Genomic DNA, 17,273 nt, shown 5'->3' on the forward strand with positions numbered 1-17,273 from the left:
GTCCCTCATTGTTTGCAGCAGGCCTTTGCAATTGGGCAAGAGGTCAGTGCGGGGGCCAGGAAAGTGCCTTTCTCTAGTGCAGTGAAATTCCTTCCAGGTTTGGCTGAATATAAACTGCTGAAAATAACCATTTCCCTTCTCTCACAAGAGGTCCTGAGGCCATTATTGGTAACACAACACAGAGAAAGTCCTGCTTTCTCTTACTCTGCTTTATTTACTTTTCTCACACCTTTCCCACTGAAAAAAAATAAAAGAATTTTCCCCTGCTTTGTTACACCTTTAAAACATTTTTCTAGCTTTTTACAGTGAAGAAAAGATGAAAATGAGAAAGGGGGAGGAAGGAGGACACCTGTAAACTCAAAAACTGAAAAGGAAAATTGATTTTTTTCATTTTCCAAAGGTTGAAATGAGTCAACATTTTAGTTGGAATCTGAACAAAAATTCTCATCCCATTTCCACATGCCAATATCTTAGATCTCTTTAAAAACTAAAATACTGCATTTAAAATACTTCACAGGACAAGTTTTGGGTTGTCGACCTGCTCTAATATTTACCTTACATTAAAAATGAAACAGTGTTAGTCAAAGCAAAATGATCAACAATTAGGAAATACCAATGTTAAGGTTGCCAAGGCAATGTTAATTCCTTCCCCCTCCTCCCTTGTGGATATACATTATGATACAGACCAATTGCCTGCACACATCCTATGATTTCACACACACAAATGCATCATCCTCCACAGCTCCAGCCTCCTTGTCACCATGGTACCAGAGTGCACCACATACATTAATGAATAGGTCTCCATAACACCCCTGGAAGAAATAGCAGACTATTATGATGTCCATTTCAAAAGTGACTTAGGCACTTTGAAGCCCAAGAATAACATTTTCAAAAGTGCCTAAGTGACTTAATTCTCATTTTTTTCCCAGTAACGTAGGGGCCCAAGAACCATGGAGATTTCACCCTCGTGTTGCTTTAAGTCTCTTCTGAAAATGGCACTAGGCCTCCCACATCATTGAGTTGGTTTTGAAAATTTTACAAACACTGATTAAAGCCAAAATTCCAAACTGGCTACTTATTTGGGGTGATTGGGCCTTCTTCACTCATTTACAGTGTTTGCTAGCAAGCCCCTCTGTCAGGTTCAGAATATTGCAGTCCTTACAGCACCTTACATTTCATTGGAATCTATCAGTGAATCTTCTGCCAGAGGCTGTTCCCTTTAACACTGTGACACACTCTTATCACTGGGCTGTTCCTTCTTACTTAGAAACAGTCCAGAATTTCATGTGCACTCTGGAATATTTCCAGTGCACAACAGAGAGTGTTATTCAGTCTATGTCCCATCTCTCCTGAGCCCAGGTCGCTGGGAGTCACTCAGACTGTGGAATGGGGAGAGCCGGTGTGATGGGAGAGTGGAGATTTCCCTCCATGGTGCGTGGGGCAGAGTGCTGGATGACCAGTGGGACATGAACGACGCCAGCGTGGTGTGCAGGCAGCTCAAGTGCGGAGTCGCTGAGAAAGCTTATAACCTCAATAAGTCTGAGCAAGGAACAGGCCCCGTGGGGCTGAGAAGGGTCCAGTGTGCAGGAAATGAGGCTAATCTGACTCTCTGCAACATCTCCACATCTGAGACAGCCCAGGCAGGAATTGCTGAAGACGTCGGTGTCGTTTGTTCAGGTGATTCATTTCCAAATCTCACAAACATTTTCTGTTCAGTGGGAAAATACATATTAACAGCTGGGCTCTCTCCCTGCAGGGAGCAGGCAGATCAGACTGGTGGATGGGGCAGGTCGCTGTGCCGGGAGAGTGGAGATTTATTACAATGGCACCTGGGGAACAGTCTGTGATGATTCCTGGGAGCTACCAGACTCCAACGTCGTTTGCAAACAACTGGGATGTGGACACGCCATCAATGCAACTGTCTCTGCTCATTATGGGCCAGGATCTGGGCCGATCTGGCTGGATGATGTGAATTGCTCTGGGAATGAATCAGATCTCTGGCAGTGTCCTTCCAGGGGCTGGGGCTGGCACAACTGCAGACACAAAGAGGACGTAGGAGTTCTTTGCTCAGGTCTGTTCTGGGAATGCTCCTGTGAGTCTGGTTACCAGGTAGTTTAATGGAGGGGGCAAATGTTTAAGGAGATTGCTGAGGATCATAGATTCATAGAATATTGGAGTTGGAAGAGACCTCAGGAGGTCATCTAGTCCAACCCTCTCCTTAAAGCAGGACTAACCTCAGCTAAATCATCCCAGCCAGGGCTTTGTCAAGCTTCATCTTAAAAACCCCTAAAGATGGCGATTCCACCACCTCCCTAGGTAACTCATTCCTGTGCTTCACCAGCCTCCTAGTAAAAACCGTTTTCCTAATATCCAACGTAGACCTCCCCCACTGCAACTTGAGACCATTGTTCCTTGTTCTATCTTCTACTACCACTGAGAACAGCCTAGCTCCATTCTCTATGGAACCCCCTTTCAGGTAGTTAAAGGCTGCTATCAAATCCCCCCTCATTCTTCTCTTCTGCAGACTAAACAAGCCTAGTTCCCTTAGCCTCTCCTCATAAGTTTTGTGCTCCAGCTCCCTAATCATTTTTGTTGCCCTCCGCTGGACTCTCTCCAACTTGTCCACATCCTTTTTGTAGTGGGGAGCCCCAACCTGGACACAATTTTCCAAATGTGGCATCACCAGTGCCGAATACAAGGGAATAGTCACTTCCCTCAATCTGCTGGCTATGCTCCTACTAATGCATCCCAAAATGCTATTAGCCTTCTTGGCAACCAGGGCACACTGCTGATTCATATCCAGCTTCATATCCACTCTAACCCCTAGGTCCTTTTCTGCAGAACTGCTGCGTAGCTCGTCGATCCCCAGTCTTTAGCTGTGCATGGGATTCTTCTGGCCTAAGTGGAGGACTCTGCACTTGTCCTTGTTGAACCTCATCAGATTTCTTTTGGCCCAATCCTCCAATTTGTCTAGGTCACTCTGTATCCTATCCCTACCTTCCAGGGTATCTACCATTCCCCCTAGCTTACTGTCATCTGCAAACTTGCTGAGGGTGCAATCTATCCCATCCTCCAGATCATTAATAAAAATGTTGAACAAAATCTATGACTAGAATTGTTCTGATAACTGCTGAGGTGGGTGTGTGCAGGCGTGGGTTCATTAACATCTGGAGCAGAGATCTCCCATCATGCCATGCTTCCCTGCTTCTCTGATCCCAGAGTTCAGTGCGGTCCCTGACTTGGAGCTCGGTTCTCCATTTGGTATGCTAATAGAGATGTTTCCTTGTTCCATCTTCGATACAAATGAGGCTCTCTGTTTTCCATTCGCTGTGCTGATGGAGATGCCTCCTTCTCACATCTTCGATGTAGATGAGGCTAGGGAAGTTGCCATAATCCTGTCACCCTTGTCCGGAGGGATTTAGGTGTGTCTCCCACTGCCTTTTCATTGCTTTTGGTAAGTCCATCTCTGATCAGTTCTGGTTAAAGCAGAGGCTGGGGAGAGGGGGATTCAGGTGAGTCAGAAAGTAGGGGTTTGGCACCCTGGTTCCCCAAGAACATGGAGCTGACAGGTAACAGTGTCCAGTTCTGATGTCCACAAAAATTGGAGAGCGGGCAGAGAAGAGGCACAAAAGTGATTTGAGGACTTGAATAAAAGCCTTGTGTTAAGAGATGTAAGACTCTGAATCTGTTTAGCATTTCAAAAACCTCAAGAGGTGACTTGATTATGGTGCATAAATTCCTTTGCAATGAGAAAATGCCAGTTACTAAAGGGCTCTTCAATCTATCAAAGAAAGGCAGAACAAGAACCAATGACTGGCAGCTGAAATCAGTAAAATTATCATTAGATATAAGGACACATTTTGAACAGTGGGTTATTAACCATTGGAACAAACTAGCGAAGGAAATGGTGCATTTGGCATGTCTTGAAGTCTTCCTGTCGCATCTGGATGCCTTTCTGGAAGATATGGTTAAGTCAAACTCAAGTATTTGACCCTAGGCATGGTAACTGGGCATTTTAAAGAAGACTGTTTGATCTCATGAACGCTTCTAGCCTTAATCTATTATTTTACTAAAACCTGTCTGGAATGGCTGGTTAATGGTGGCCTTTCAGAGACAGACCGTATGTTTGTATAGGGCGTGTTGTGTCTAAAAGAGTCTTTGGTACTTGGAGTGTTTCTCTCTGGCACTTGCTTGTGCAGACTAAGGATTTCACTCTTCACTAAGGATTTCACTAAGGATTTCACTCTTCACACCCCAGTTCATTTCAGACTCAGACAATGTAAATTCCCTTTCTGTGCATTTTCTTCTAGAGTTCATGGATCTGAGGCTCGTTGGAATCAGTGACTGTGCTGGGCGGCTGGAGGTTTTCTACAATGGGACGTGGGGCAGTGTTTGCTCCAATCAGATGACTCGAATCACTGCAACAATTGTATGCAAACAGCTGAAGTGTGGAGATGGAGGGCAGATTTCAAGAAGCACTAAATATGGAAAGGGTCCCACATGGCTGGACCACGTTGCATGCCGTGAGCAGCACAGCTCACTTTGGCAGTGCCCATCAAAACAATGGGATCCAAATTCATGTGATAACCGAGCAGAAGAGACCCGTATTTCTTGTCATGGTAATGCTGAAATGATCTGCATGCGCGTGAGCACACACAGGCATGCAATATGTGTAATTAACTGGAAGTTTATGAGAGAACTTTTGATGTTGTTCACATATCAGTGTAGATATATTTAAATTCTTGAGATAAGATACAAACATATTTTCATGGTATTTATAGGAATAAGCATTAGGTGAGTTAACAACAAACATGCAAATTAATTAATTAATTATAAATGAAACTGGCGTCACACAGTGTGCTAAGGGAGTGTGAGCGCCCAGACAAGACTCTCTCTTGAGACCATCCCTAGGCAGCTCTGTGATTATTAATCCTTTTGGGTTGAACAATCAGAGATGGGCCCAGGTTGTGCAGTTTGCGTCAAGACTGGAATTCCCCACAGGTTTGTCTGCATGTTGGTCTGTGTGTCTGAGGAACAGCAGAATAGCAAATTCATTAGTTATTAGGTGACCTGCACTTAACAGTTCAGTTCATACAATGCTGAAACTAGGGGTTTAAAATCCAGTTAAATTCTACTCCCACATCACACACACAGCCCAATCCATTCACCTCAGCACTTTCTCTCCATAGGACAAAAAGTGAAACCAACTCAGACCCTGTTTGTTGAATGCCCGAACTCTACGAGCTGCACAGGTATCTCTGCTTCTCTGTGCGCCATGTAGGTCCCTAAGGACTTTCCCAGCTGTCCCAGTGACATGTGAGGTTTCTGCATTTCCAGACAAGGAGAAGTTGCGTGTTGTGGAAGGAGAGGACAGCTGCTCGGGGAGAGTGGAGGTCTGGCACCGTGGCTCCTGGGGAACAGTTTGTGATGACTCCTGGGACCTGGCGGACGCTAACGTTGTGTGTAAACAACTGGGCTGTGGATCTGCCGTATCTGCCCCGGGCGAGGCTGCATTCGGCGAGGGGACTGGTCCCATCTGGGTGGAGAAGGTGAACTGCAGAGGGACAGAGTCATCTCTCTGGCACTGTCCTGCCACGCCCTGGGGTGAGAGCAACTGTGGTCATAAGGAAGATGCTGCCGTGAATTGCTCGGGTGAGTGACAGGGGATGTTTCTCCCACGTGCTGTAATTATCTGGGAGGAGGATGGATCCACCTGCCCCCCACTACCCACTTGGTCACAGACCAGGCCCTCCCATCCCCTGTGTGCAGGAGCATCATGGATGCTGTGGGGTGGAAACTTTATTGGCCCAGGTTGACTAAGGCTTCAGCCCAATTGGCCCCTGCATCCATCCCAGGTCCCACGGCTGGTTTGTTACTAGAGCCCTCAGCACAGGGGACTTGGGCCGTAAATCACTAACATACAGACCCTGTGGTGCTGAGTGGGAGTGTGTGGAGGTGACGCATGGAGGCCCCCAGAGACTCTCAGAGGAGATGTTCCCCCTGGTACCAAACACGTCACCTGCCCCTCACTCCAGACTCCAACTCTCCTCCCTTCCCTTTGCTGGTGTGACAGAGACGACAGCATCACCGACTACAACAGGTAAAACATCCCCCTCCTCCCTTCCAGGGTGAAATGTCCCTGGTGCTGGGTGACAGAGGGATGAGCTGCAGGCTGCAGCCTGAGGGAAGGAGCTCCTTTCCCTGCCCTGTGAAATCGAAGGGGGAATGACCCAGGGGTGGGAGCTGCAGGCAGTATGAAGGGAGCTATTCCTGTCTGCTGGTTCTAGCTGTCGGGGCTGGGCCCATGATTTAAACAGCAGCCTGTGAGCTGTCGCCATGGCGCATAGACTGTGTCCCAGCCCGTTACCTGCTGTCCTGGGCCGTGCAATGAGTGACTGGGGAGCTCCCCGGGGCTCTCCTGCCTCTCATAGAATCATCTCTCTCTGTTGTGTGTTCATTTCCATCCAGCTCCTCCGCATGGGAGAGTCATGGTGCCCGTGGTTGTCTGCATTATCCTGGGGGCCCTGCTCTGCTTCGTGTTAATTGTTCTGGGTGCGCATGTGCGAAGCGCCAGGGCCCAGCGCAGAGGTGGGTCCCGATTGGTGCCACTGTGTGAAATGCCTCGGCAGTAGCAGGGGTGCTGCAGGGTGTCAGTGAGGGTGTTACTGGGCCGGAGGGGTGGCCAAGGGTGCCTGTTAACTCCTCTCTTATTTAATATTTCATTAACTGTCTGGCAGTGGAACAGCCCTGCCATGAAATCTGGAGATGATGCTAACTAGGGAGCATCCCAGTTTCAGGAAAACTGCACCTGTATCCCCCCGTGGTCCACTCCAGGAGTGCCCAGTCAGGCCGCAGGTCTCCAGCCATCCCGTCTCTGGGTAGGACGCCCTGTCCCAGCCCTTCTGACCAGGGGGTTTGAAGGCTGCACAGCCCCTGCCTTACACTGTGAGATCCCCAGGAGCCAGTTTGCCTAAAGGCCAGCCCCCGCGCTGTGCTTGTTTCTCCCCAAGGGCTCTGAGCAGTGCATTGCCAGCATTTACTAATTACCACCCAGCTCTGTCTCAGCACATTACACCTTATTCTTAGGAAAAAGCATCACAGAGAAAACATTTTAAAAACAAAACAAAATTCCTCCATGTTTACTGAATATAGCAGAAATCACCATCTTCCACGCGGGGAGCCTGGTAGGCCAGTGTCCCTCCAACCATTCGGTGCTGGGAGGACAGAAGGTCCTGCCCATTTGCTGAATCAAAATGAAGGCCCTGAGTCTACTTAAACTCAGCCCTTTATACCAAAACTCTTTCTTTGTCTTTTGGTCTCTGGTAACCGAGTTTGAACCAGTCCATGCCAATCACCCCAAGCAGTGCTACCTCTCTGCATTGCTCACAATCTAAGTAATTTACCTTAATAATCATCCACTGGTTTTTCTTCCTAGAGGACCTGGGATAACTCTGCTCCCTGGAGTAAAACTCATTCATACATGAACCATTCACAATTTCAATACAATGGTTCCCAAATGTAATGCATGGGGTTGCAATATCTGTCACAGGGATGTGTTCTGAGCATCAGTGAGGAAAGGCATCATGGAGAGGGACCTAGAGAGATTCTCAGACCAAAAAGAGTACAAAAATGGACCTGGGTGGAATGGTTCTGAAGCGAGAAATCCAGTGGAAAGCACAATCTGAGGAAGGAGAACTCCTGGAAAGGAGCATCACACTGTATTATACCCATAAGTGGCACTTAAAGAGGAATTTACGTCTCTAAAACACTGTACAAGTATTAACTACCAGCGCCTTTGAAAGCAGATAAAGCACAGGATTGCCATGAACATACACATAACAGTCCACGTTTTGCATTAGGGCACTGTCTATAACCAGATCTCTTGCTTCAAGGTTTCAGATAGTCATCTTCAGGGGTCAGGAAGGAGTGTGCCCTCCCTCCCTGCTCACATATCTGTGGGGGGAGGGGTTGCCCTCCTCTGTAGCATTAAAGATTGGCCACAGCTAGAAATGGCAAGCTGGATGGACTGGAAGAGTCTCTGAGGTGGTGCGGAGAATAATCTTTCTGAGACACCGAAATGATGTATCTTTTCCACATGCTTCGGATCAAACCGATCACTAGATTTAGGGTCAGGAAGGAAATTTCCTCAGGTCAGACTGGCAAATAAGAAATCTTGGGGGATTTTCATCTTCCTCTGAACCATGCAGCATGGATCGCCTGTCAGGATCATCTCAGCATCTCTCAGCTAATCAATTCCCTGCCATTGCAGGGGCACTGGGCATTAGTACTGGGATCTCAGTCCCTCCTGTTCTTTGCCTGTGGCACACGACAACTTATTCTCCTGAGGACTGAAATGTTTTAGTCTAACAGAGTCTTTGGGCTCCAGTGGGGGTATCTGGGTGAAATGTGATGGCCTATGTTGTACAGGGGGTCAGACTACATGATCTGATGGTCCTTTTTGGCCTTAAAGTGTATAAGAAAAAGTGTTATCCCATTTTGCAGATTGGTGTAAACTCCAGTCTGGGGGAAGAATTATTGAAGAGGTCCAAAGGGGAATAACCAGGGATAATGGGTTGAGATTAAAAAGGGAACATTTTGTCTGAATGTGAAGAAATTTCGTGACAGTGAACTAGCCCTTTGAGCCATCATCAAAGGGATGTTGTGGAAAGGGACGTCCTCGCCGTCACCTGGGACATTTAAATCTAGCATGGACAGAGCAGTAGGAATGTGCTGTAGGGACCAGTCCTGGCCTGGCCCCAGAGGAGGGGTGGTGATCTCATTGTGTTTCCCATCTCTAGTTTCAATCACCCTGTGTAAACACTGCCCTTTGTTTTCAGATTCCAGGAGACCCTTGGATCCCTTCTTGGAGGCTGTGTACGAGGAGATTGATTATAACCTGATGAGAGAGAAGCAGGAGATGTTCAGTCGCTCAGGTTTGTGCTTCTCAATGCTAACAGGGAGCAAATATATAAGGCACTTTCCATTCTAAGGCCCTGACCCAGAGCTAAATCACTGCAGCTCCAGCCCTGCGAGCTTGTGACTGGAGTTGGGCAAAAATTTCTCTTAAAAAAAGTTTAGGTGAATGTTATGTACGTCTGGGTGAACAGATATATATATGGAAGCATGCACTCACCAGGGCGCAGTTGTTAGTGCCCACCAGTTGTTGTCTAGGAGGAAGAGATTTTGCTTAGGGTTTAGTGAAGTTTCCTCCTTGCTGGTGGGCAGTTCATGTCAGGAAAAGCAAAACCAGACATACAGAATATAAAAGTTAGTTGTTGCTGCTGACTGTGAGTGATTACATGTGTTCATCACCACACAAATGCAACACCTAACGTTTCCGGCCATGAGCCTGTTGTAGATTAAACACATGATTAAACACAACATTGTAGATTAAACACAAGCAGCAGGATTCTGGAACCACCCTAGCAGAAAACTGTGATCTCAAAAATTAACAGCAAGCATTCGAGTTTAAAGGGGCCACCTGGGAATCTGAAGCAACATTGTTCTCTTGCAGCGTGAAATGGCCATGCTGGGACACACTGAGGACTTTGACATGAGTCACCCTGAATCATGACATTCCTAGTTAGAAAGACTTTCTTGTTATCTTGAAGCAAATAAGATTGATGATCCCTAACAGAAATGGGCTGTTCTCTTGACAGTCTGTGGGTCCAACCCATATGACTTGATAAGATCACTCATTGCACCTTTTTTGCCCAAGACCAAGACATACAATGAAATTGTAGCTGTGCTGAAGGCACATTCCTCGCCCATGCCATCTGTCATTGTTCAGAGATTTCAATTTCTTAAACCAAACCAATGAGACGACGGAGGCACCACCGCCTATATTTCCAAGCTGCACTGCATTGCTGAACACTGGAACTTCGGTAATTTTCTCAACGACATTCTGGGAGATGGCCTAAACTGTGGAGTTCAAGACAAAGAGCTTCAATGCTGTCTCCACATTTGACATTCACCATCCCTCAGGAAAAGGCCTTGGCCAACGAAACAGCATCATTGCACCCTGAGTAAATTTGTGTCTTGGCAAACAACTTGATTACTGTTCATCATGATCAGGAAGATGATCGTCATTGACAAACTCAACGAAATAGTAGGAACTCAATCACATTAATGTCATTGGACAAGATTAATTATCCAAACTCAGATTAGCTCAGGCTAAGGAGGACAGCATCAATTCTCTGCTTCTAAATTCGAAGGCACCAAGTGCCTTTTCTGCAAAAAGAAAGGTCACGTTGATAGAGTCTGCCGTTCAAAGGTCAAAAGTGTGAAGCAAAAGGACAATGACAAGTATTCTTATCTTCACGCATCAAACATACTTGACACTTCCTTAGCAATAGTGTCAAGAAGCTTTATCACTTTCAGAGCACACATGACAAGAAATCTTGAAGTTCTGAAATATTCGCAACTGTGTTTATCAATGGCCAAGGAAGGAAAATGGAAGACGACTCTCTTTCTGGAGTGTCAATCATCGATGAATACGCATTCTGTCAGTTTTTCTCACCTTTTCCTCCCAAGTCATCAAGTCCATCCTGCAGACTTCAAGACTACAATGGACAAATGCTGACCTCATCAGAAGCTGTGATGAAAATATTTGCTCTGGCTTTTGCCATGCAAGATTGCCTCTCATCATCACAAAAGGTCAACATACAAACATATGTAAGAACTGGTTCACACAATTGGGAATCAGCATCCAAGATACTCATGCCATCAACAAAGAGAAACTAAGAAAGATCATTGCTGAATTCCCTCAAGTGTTTTCTGAAGAATTGGGAGCTTACAACGAACACAGAGTTATTCCACCTGCCTCCGACAGTCATGCTGATCCACATGAAGGTCAGGAATGTACCATTTGCCCTTTGCTCAAAGGTTGACACAGAGCTAGAATGTCTTGTTGCAGAGGAAAACAGACTAACACAGCTACCCCACTGGAACTTGTTGCAGAGGGAATCTTTGAGCCAGCTTCAGATATGAAATGGTTTACGCTAACTGAACCCATACGCAAGCTGAATGGCAAAGTGAGAATCTGTAGAGATTATAAATGTATTTTGAACAGGACACTTAAACTGCACCCATATCCAGGGCCTGCTGTTAACCAACTGCTCACTGTCCTTGCTGGAGGAAAAGTCTTCACAAAACTCAACTTTGCTCAAGAGTGTCAACAAGTGATTATTGACAAAGATGCTGCAGATGAACAGATAAGTATCACTCATCAAGGAGCATTTCAAGTCACGCGTCTCCAGTTTGGAATTTCAATTGCACTTGGAATTCTCCAACACTTCATGGAAACTCTTCTTTCCAGAATTCCAGGTGCTGTAGCATATTTTGAGGACATCCTGATTATGGTGTCAGCTAAGGATGAACTTCCCAAGAAACTTCAAGAGGTCTTGTTCTGATTTTCAAAATCCAGTATTTGAGTCAAGAAGGAAAAATGTGAATTTGGAGCTACAAGCGTTACGTTCTTGGGCTATTGATGCATCAGGTATCCACCCAACAGAAAACAAGGAACGGGCAATCCATGAGCCAAAATCCAAACAGGAACTTCAATCTTTTCTTGTGTTGCTCAACTTCCACGGCAGATTTCTTCCAAAAAAGGCAACAGCTGCTGAACCTTTTCATCACCTACTTGACAATGGAGCTGCTAGAAAATGGGCTCACCAGCATGCAGAGGCCTTCAAGAACGTTGAGAAGTTACAAAGCCTGACTCCTTCTTCATCCACTACGACTGACAGAGGCCGTTGATTATTGCATGTGATGGCGCTGGAGACATTCTCAGCCATCCCTTTCCAGAGGGAAATGAGGCACCTGTCACCTACTATTCAAGAATTTTGACATCCACCAAGAGAAACTATGATGAAATTGATAAAGACGCTCTTGCTACCATTACTGTAGTCAAGGAATTCCACAGTTACATCTACAGTCTGCCTTTCAGGTTTGTACCAATGACAAGACCCTTCAAGGAATTCTCTCCGATAACAAGTCAACACCTCCAATCATATCACCACAAATACAATGATGAAGTCTCATACTAAGTGCTTACGACTATTACTGCAAAGATCACTGCTCTGCATCAACTGTTCGTGACTCATCGGTCACCAGATTTTACCTCTGATGAGTTCAAGGAATTCACCAAAGCAACCTCATTCGAGTTGTCATCATTGTGCCATGCCATTCTCAAGCAAATGTTCAGGCAAAGGCCCTGTAATGAGGATCATCAAGGGAGACTGTCCCACAAGGCTTGCCAGGTTCCTCATTGCTCAATGTGTCACCCCATGCCCAACCACCAGAATTAGCCCAGTCGATCTACTCATGGGACAATATGTTGAGACAAAAAGTAATAGAAGAATCTAAAATAAGCAAGTTCTATATTTCCTTTAGGGTTAACCTAGGCCAAGCACTGGGGATGTTTTGCTTATGCTTAGTAATCCTTGCTGTTCAGAGTCCAAGCAGCATAAAAGATGCAGTTCCTCCTTGTTAGGGCCTTTTATTCCTTCCCCCCTTCCGATTGAACTTGCAAAATCAGCTGTCGGGAGGAATTCAATTTCACGTCTCCTCTTCGGTGGGGTGGGAGGAACAAGCAACAAAATCTTTTGACCTCTGAACTTTAGTAGCGTTTTGTCTGGTGTTGATGGCCCTTCTTTCAATTGGGCTGGAGATAACACCTCCTGTGGAAAACTGGTATTTTACACTTCTTAATGCTTCTCTGCTGCCTGGTGATTTACAGTTACAGAGAAAACACTTAAATATTACCTTATAACATGGGATTCAGATATTGTAAGTGCGATTTAATGCCTGCAGCAACGTCCAAGCATTCCATAAAGTCTAAACACTGAGCACATGTTTATAACTCTAACTCCTATTGTAACAACAATGACACATAGGGGAGCCAGACTGATTCCAGCTCTGTATTTGTCAGTGTTCAGTTGAGACCTAGGGGCCTGGGTATGAGCTGGTGCCTGGTCTGCCATTGTGAAGGCCTAAACAGGAAACACCATGGAGAGCAGATGCACTGATTAATGGGGGATGTAGGCATTTACCCTTAAGAATGCAAAGTCCCCTCTGTGACTGAGGAGGCCGGAACCATTGTGGAACTTCCCTGGACCCACCCCCAGAAACGTGTCCTTCACTCACCCTACAGGGAATGTGAATTCCCAGCATCTTTCAGGTCAGATTGTTGCATCCTCCCAGTCACATTTAGCACAATAAAATGGCAATTTCTATTGGAAAGGCTGTGTCAGCCTCTCATGGCTCAGAGCTGCTGTGATTCACTATCTTCTCTAGAAGGAGGACTAGACTGAGACCAGAAATGCTGCTCCGGTGCCTGGACCTGTTCCCAGGCCCACAGTTCTGCTGTTCTCACCATTATGAATTTCTGTTTCTCATCTCTCCTGTTTCCTATTCAGATGATTCAGTGACGAAGCTGCAGTATTACACTGGGGACAGTGAGGAGGAAAGCGAACCTGAATCAGAACAAGGTAACGGGGGAAAGGCAGACTCAGACTGAGAACCCCAAATTTAATCAGAGAACAGAATTTCTATGACCTTTTCTGTAGTTGCAGCCATTTCCCTTCACACAATCCCAATTTTACACAGTCAGGTTTAATCCTATTTAATAAAGTTCCTGTCAGAATCTCAGGATGTAAACATGTGACCATCTGCTGAGCACCCAGCCCTGTGAGCGGCTCCTAGTGACCTCCGCGGGTGAGGAGATGGAGGAGACGGGTCAGTCTCTGGATGAAGGTGTCAGCTCCACACACACCACTGAGAGAGAGGGAAGATTGTCCTGTGTGATAATTACAGATGGGCTCAGCCCAACTCACTGACCTGAACCCACCAGAACTTTGGGGGAGGGGATTTGCCAATTCTCACCCCAGCTCGGGATCTCAGTTTGCAGCTGGCACCTGTCACTATAACAGGCTGAAGAAAACCCTGGATCTGAACTTCCTGGCCTGGGCCCATCTCTAATTATAAGCAGGAGGCATTTCTACCCCAGCTGCTCTCAAAGGGGTCCATGAACTTGGGCCCTTTGGGAGTTTATCCTGTGGCTGGGTGGAGCAGACACTGCGCAGAGCAGCCAGTTCTACGGACAGGCTGGAGCGCTGCCAAGCTGAGCCCTGGGCTGCCTGAGAGGCCGGTGTAGAGCAGCAGCTCACAAAGGCCCAGGCCAGCCACCTCCAGCGGGAGCTTTAATTCCTGCAGCGGGAGGTTCCCCTCCCCAGCGTAAAAGGAAAATTCAAACCAGTCTGAAGAGATCAGCTGGATTCACAAAGGCCGGGTCTGGCTTGGCAGCGCCTGAGTTCAAACCTGTTACCTCAGCCCCAGCCCAGATCCTGCCCCCACTGAAACACAGAACAGAGCTGCTCTTACATTCAGCACGGACAGGCCTGGCCCCTCGTTATTTATGGGACTCCTGTTCTACTGCAGTTCTCTGAGCTCTGCCCTTCTCACCGTGGGCCCCCTGCGCCTTTCCTCACACATGCCATGATAAACAGCTCTAGTTATAAGGGCACCAGCACTGAAGAGAGGCTCCTGGTGACACGGGCTGAGTGTGGTGTTTGCTGTTCTAGAGGGAGCTTCCCCTGGGGGGTCTCAGTTGGATTACGATGACGTGGAGGAGCCTGCCCTGAACGACGTCCCGCAGACTCCGGACAATCGAGGTGAGCAGTGAATCCCCCTCCTGGGAACAACGTTACCCTGTCAAAACAACTAAATGTATTTCCCAGTAGGGATGACAGTGGTTTGTTAAGAAAACTACTAGTTCACCAAGCAGTATTTGCACTTGGTATAACGCTGGGGGCACAGATCAGGTGCAGTACAAGAGCTGTGTGGAGCACAAGATGTAGGGAAGTGTGTGATGTCCTAGGTCATGACACAGACCCATTGCAGGGACGGAAGGAGCAGTTCGCACAGGAGCTGCCCACGCTGTACCTGGCTCAGGTCACTGCTCTGTGACCCTCACTGCCGTGAGCACTAAGGTTACTCACGATTTGTAAAGACAACACACTGAAGCAGAGACCTCTGCAGTGCAGCAATGTTCCCCGCCAGCCTTTCCTGGCCTGTGGCTATTGCAGCTTATACACATCAGTTTCAGACACGCTGTGATGGGGTGGGTGGGACATACAGATACGACACCCAAAGGCCCATAGCTCACCCTTACTAGGTAGCTCAGCTCCCAGTGCTGTCAGTGTGTTGGAGACGGATGGCAGATTATGAGGTAAACTTTAGCAGGAGAAGGCATTGAAAAGACGTTTTAAAATAATGTCAAGTTTTGGAAGCTGGGGACAAACTCTCTGGACAATTCCATTTCTATTTCTAATGATTAGAACAAAAGGCCTTGTGGAGCGATTCCTCTGGACTAGATCCCAGTCACCTCTTTCTAGAACTCCCCCTCGTCATCTGCGAGCCCCAGGATCCTCACAATCAGCTATTGCAGTGTATCAAATAAACGTGAGATGTAAAATCCGTCTGAGCCTGAGGGTTGCAGAGAAGGGCTCCCCTTACTGCCTCGAAGGTGGAAGTTAAGTGCTAAGGGAGCCCCAGAGATCGGTGTAGCTGGGATAGCTGCAGCTCACAGTTCGCCGTGAATATTCTCTTAATCATTTCACATCTTCACTGCAGGTGCCTCTGCCCTGCCTGCAGATGTCACAGGGGATGGTTATGATGATGCCAGAGAAGTGTCTGACCCTGAAGATGACCCTGTTTGGGGGCAGAATGATGAGGAAGGCCCTGGGACGAGTGACAGGAACAGGGATTCACACACAGGTGAGTGGAGAACTGTTTGCACTTCACGGTTTCTCTCCAGAATGGGATGGCTGGAAATGTGGGTTACACAGGAAGGGAACAACCCTGGCCAAGCCGATGCCTGTGAGAAAAACTCTCCTTCTCTTCATTCCCTCAGCGCCTCGATTGTGTCGGGAAAAGCAGGGTCCTCGCTGTGAGGTACTTAGTGGTGAAATCAGCAAGATACCTGGGATCCCTCAGTCTCTAGGTGTAAATCCTGGGGTGGCTGCCCACACCCTTGATGTCCTGGATTCCCAGCCATTTACTGCATGTGTGTCCTTTGGGCAGAATCTTATAAACCAAAGTCCTGCTCCCGCTGCGCAAATGTTAAAGAGCCGAGACACTTTCTGTAAAACTGGGCCTTGTCCATTATCCATGGCCATAATCTCCACTCACCGTTGTGTCATGAGGAGAGACACCATCATTAAACTCAGAGGAAATGGAGTGGTGATGAAATGGGCATTGCTTAGTACTTGATAAGAATATGTTTTTGTTTACTGTTAGTGCAGCGTGAATTTTAGGATGTCCTTAACTAAGAGCTCCCTGCTTGTAAGTGTTTGGGCTTTGTACATGAAGTGACAGGTAAATACACTTGTCACTTGGCAACTTTACCTGGCCTGAAAACCAAAGATTTTATTTCCAGAACATGCACGGAGATGAGAGATTAGAACTTGTCATGGACCTTATCAGAAGAATGAGAGGGGAACACTTCCTAACCCATACTATAAAGTGCAATCCACTCTTGCTGTGCGGCCACACATAGCCATAGAATGGATCCACTGACTGTATGTCTCCCTTGGTATTTTCAGGTTGGCATCTGCACTCACTAAGGAGTGAAGGCATCTCTGGGATGGAGAAGGAAACCCAGTTCCTGCCTCCTGGAGACACAGATTATGATGATGTGGGACATGGTGACTGAGGGATCAGTATCAGAACAATTTGATTGGACCAAATAAGCTTGTGATGATCCAAACGCTTGTCCTCTTTCTCTCAGAAAAGCTCCCTCTGCTATGATGGCCCAGAGACAGTCCCTGCCAGGTGGATAGACACAGCAGGTGTTTCATTAGGGTTTGTGTGAAGTTGCAGGAAATACAACTGTGAGTGGGAAAAGGTTCAGAAATTTCCTCTGCGTAATTTCCCACTGATCAGATGGGGTAGAAGTTTCCTGACTTTTATCCCTGTAATGTTTTCAGCTTGAATTTGTGCCTTTTTCTTAATAAATCTTTTCTGAAAATCTGCCCAGCAGTGTACATTTTTCTTGCCAGATGAACTGAGCCGTTTCCAGGGCTCATCACTGGGAGACGCTGAGATTGAACAAATCCAAGAGACAAGGATGGGCCACCAGTGGGCATGGCAGGCTGATTGATGGTGCGAGGGTTTAAGTGGAAAGTTCAGAGTCATGTGGTGAAAGTTAGCAACCAGCAAGAGAACATTCGGAGTGACCAAGAAGGTTGTTTTTTTTAAACCTGACTTAGACT

At 46.8% G+C, this 17,273-nt stretch overlaps 1 protein-coding gene across 1 annotated transcript in view; it reads left to right on the top strand.

The window, feature by feature from the left end:
* LOC137144750 (scavenger receptor cysteine-rich type 1 protein M130-like) overlaps positions 1 to 16,994 on the top strand; it is an 85,669-nt gene extending 68,675 nt beyond the window's left edge. The window contains exons 19-30 of the mRNA XM_067535223.1: positions 1,360 to 1,677; positions 1,943 to 2,071; positions 4,311 to 4,619; positions 5,190 to 5,252; positions 5,338 to 5,649; positions 6,062 to 6,100; positions 6,469 to 6,588; positions 8,838 to 8,930; positions 13,404 to 13,490; positions 14,583 to 14,672; positions 15,634 to 15,777; positions 16,605 to 16,994. Coding sequence (XP_067391324.1) covers positions 1,360 to 1,677; positions 1,943 to 2,071; positions 4,311 to 4,619; positions 5,190 to 5,252; positions 5,338 to 5,649; positions 6,062 to 6,100; positions 6,469 to 6,588; positions 8,838 to 8,930; positions 13,404 to 13,490; positions 14,583 to 14,672; positions 15,634 to 15,777; positions 16,605 to 16,714 — 1,814 coding nt within the window. The 3' untranslated portion in view covers positions 16,715 to 16,994. The remainder of the gene's footprint in view (positions 1 to 1,359; positions 1,678 to 1,942; positions 2,072 to 4,310; positions 4,620 to 5,189; positions 5,253 to 5,337; positions 5,650 to 6,061; positions 6,101 to 6,468; positions 6,589 to 8,837; positions 8,931 to 13,403; positions 13,491 to 14,582; positions 14,673 to 15,633; positions 15,778 to 16,604) is intronic.
* Positions 16,995 to 17,273: the final 279 nt, after the last annotated feature.

This window comes from Emydura macquarii, unplaced genomic scaffold (genome assembly GCF_026122565.2).
Source record: "Emydura macquarii macquarii isolate MOO-44397 ecotype Brisbane River unplaced genomic scaffold, CSIRO-AGI_Emac_v2 contig_3481, whole genome shotgun sequence".
Classification (NCBI taxonomy): domain Eukaryota; kingdom Metazoa; phylum Chordata; order Testudines; family Chelidae; genus Emydura; species Emydura macquarii.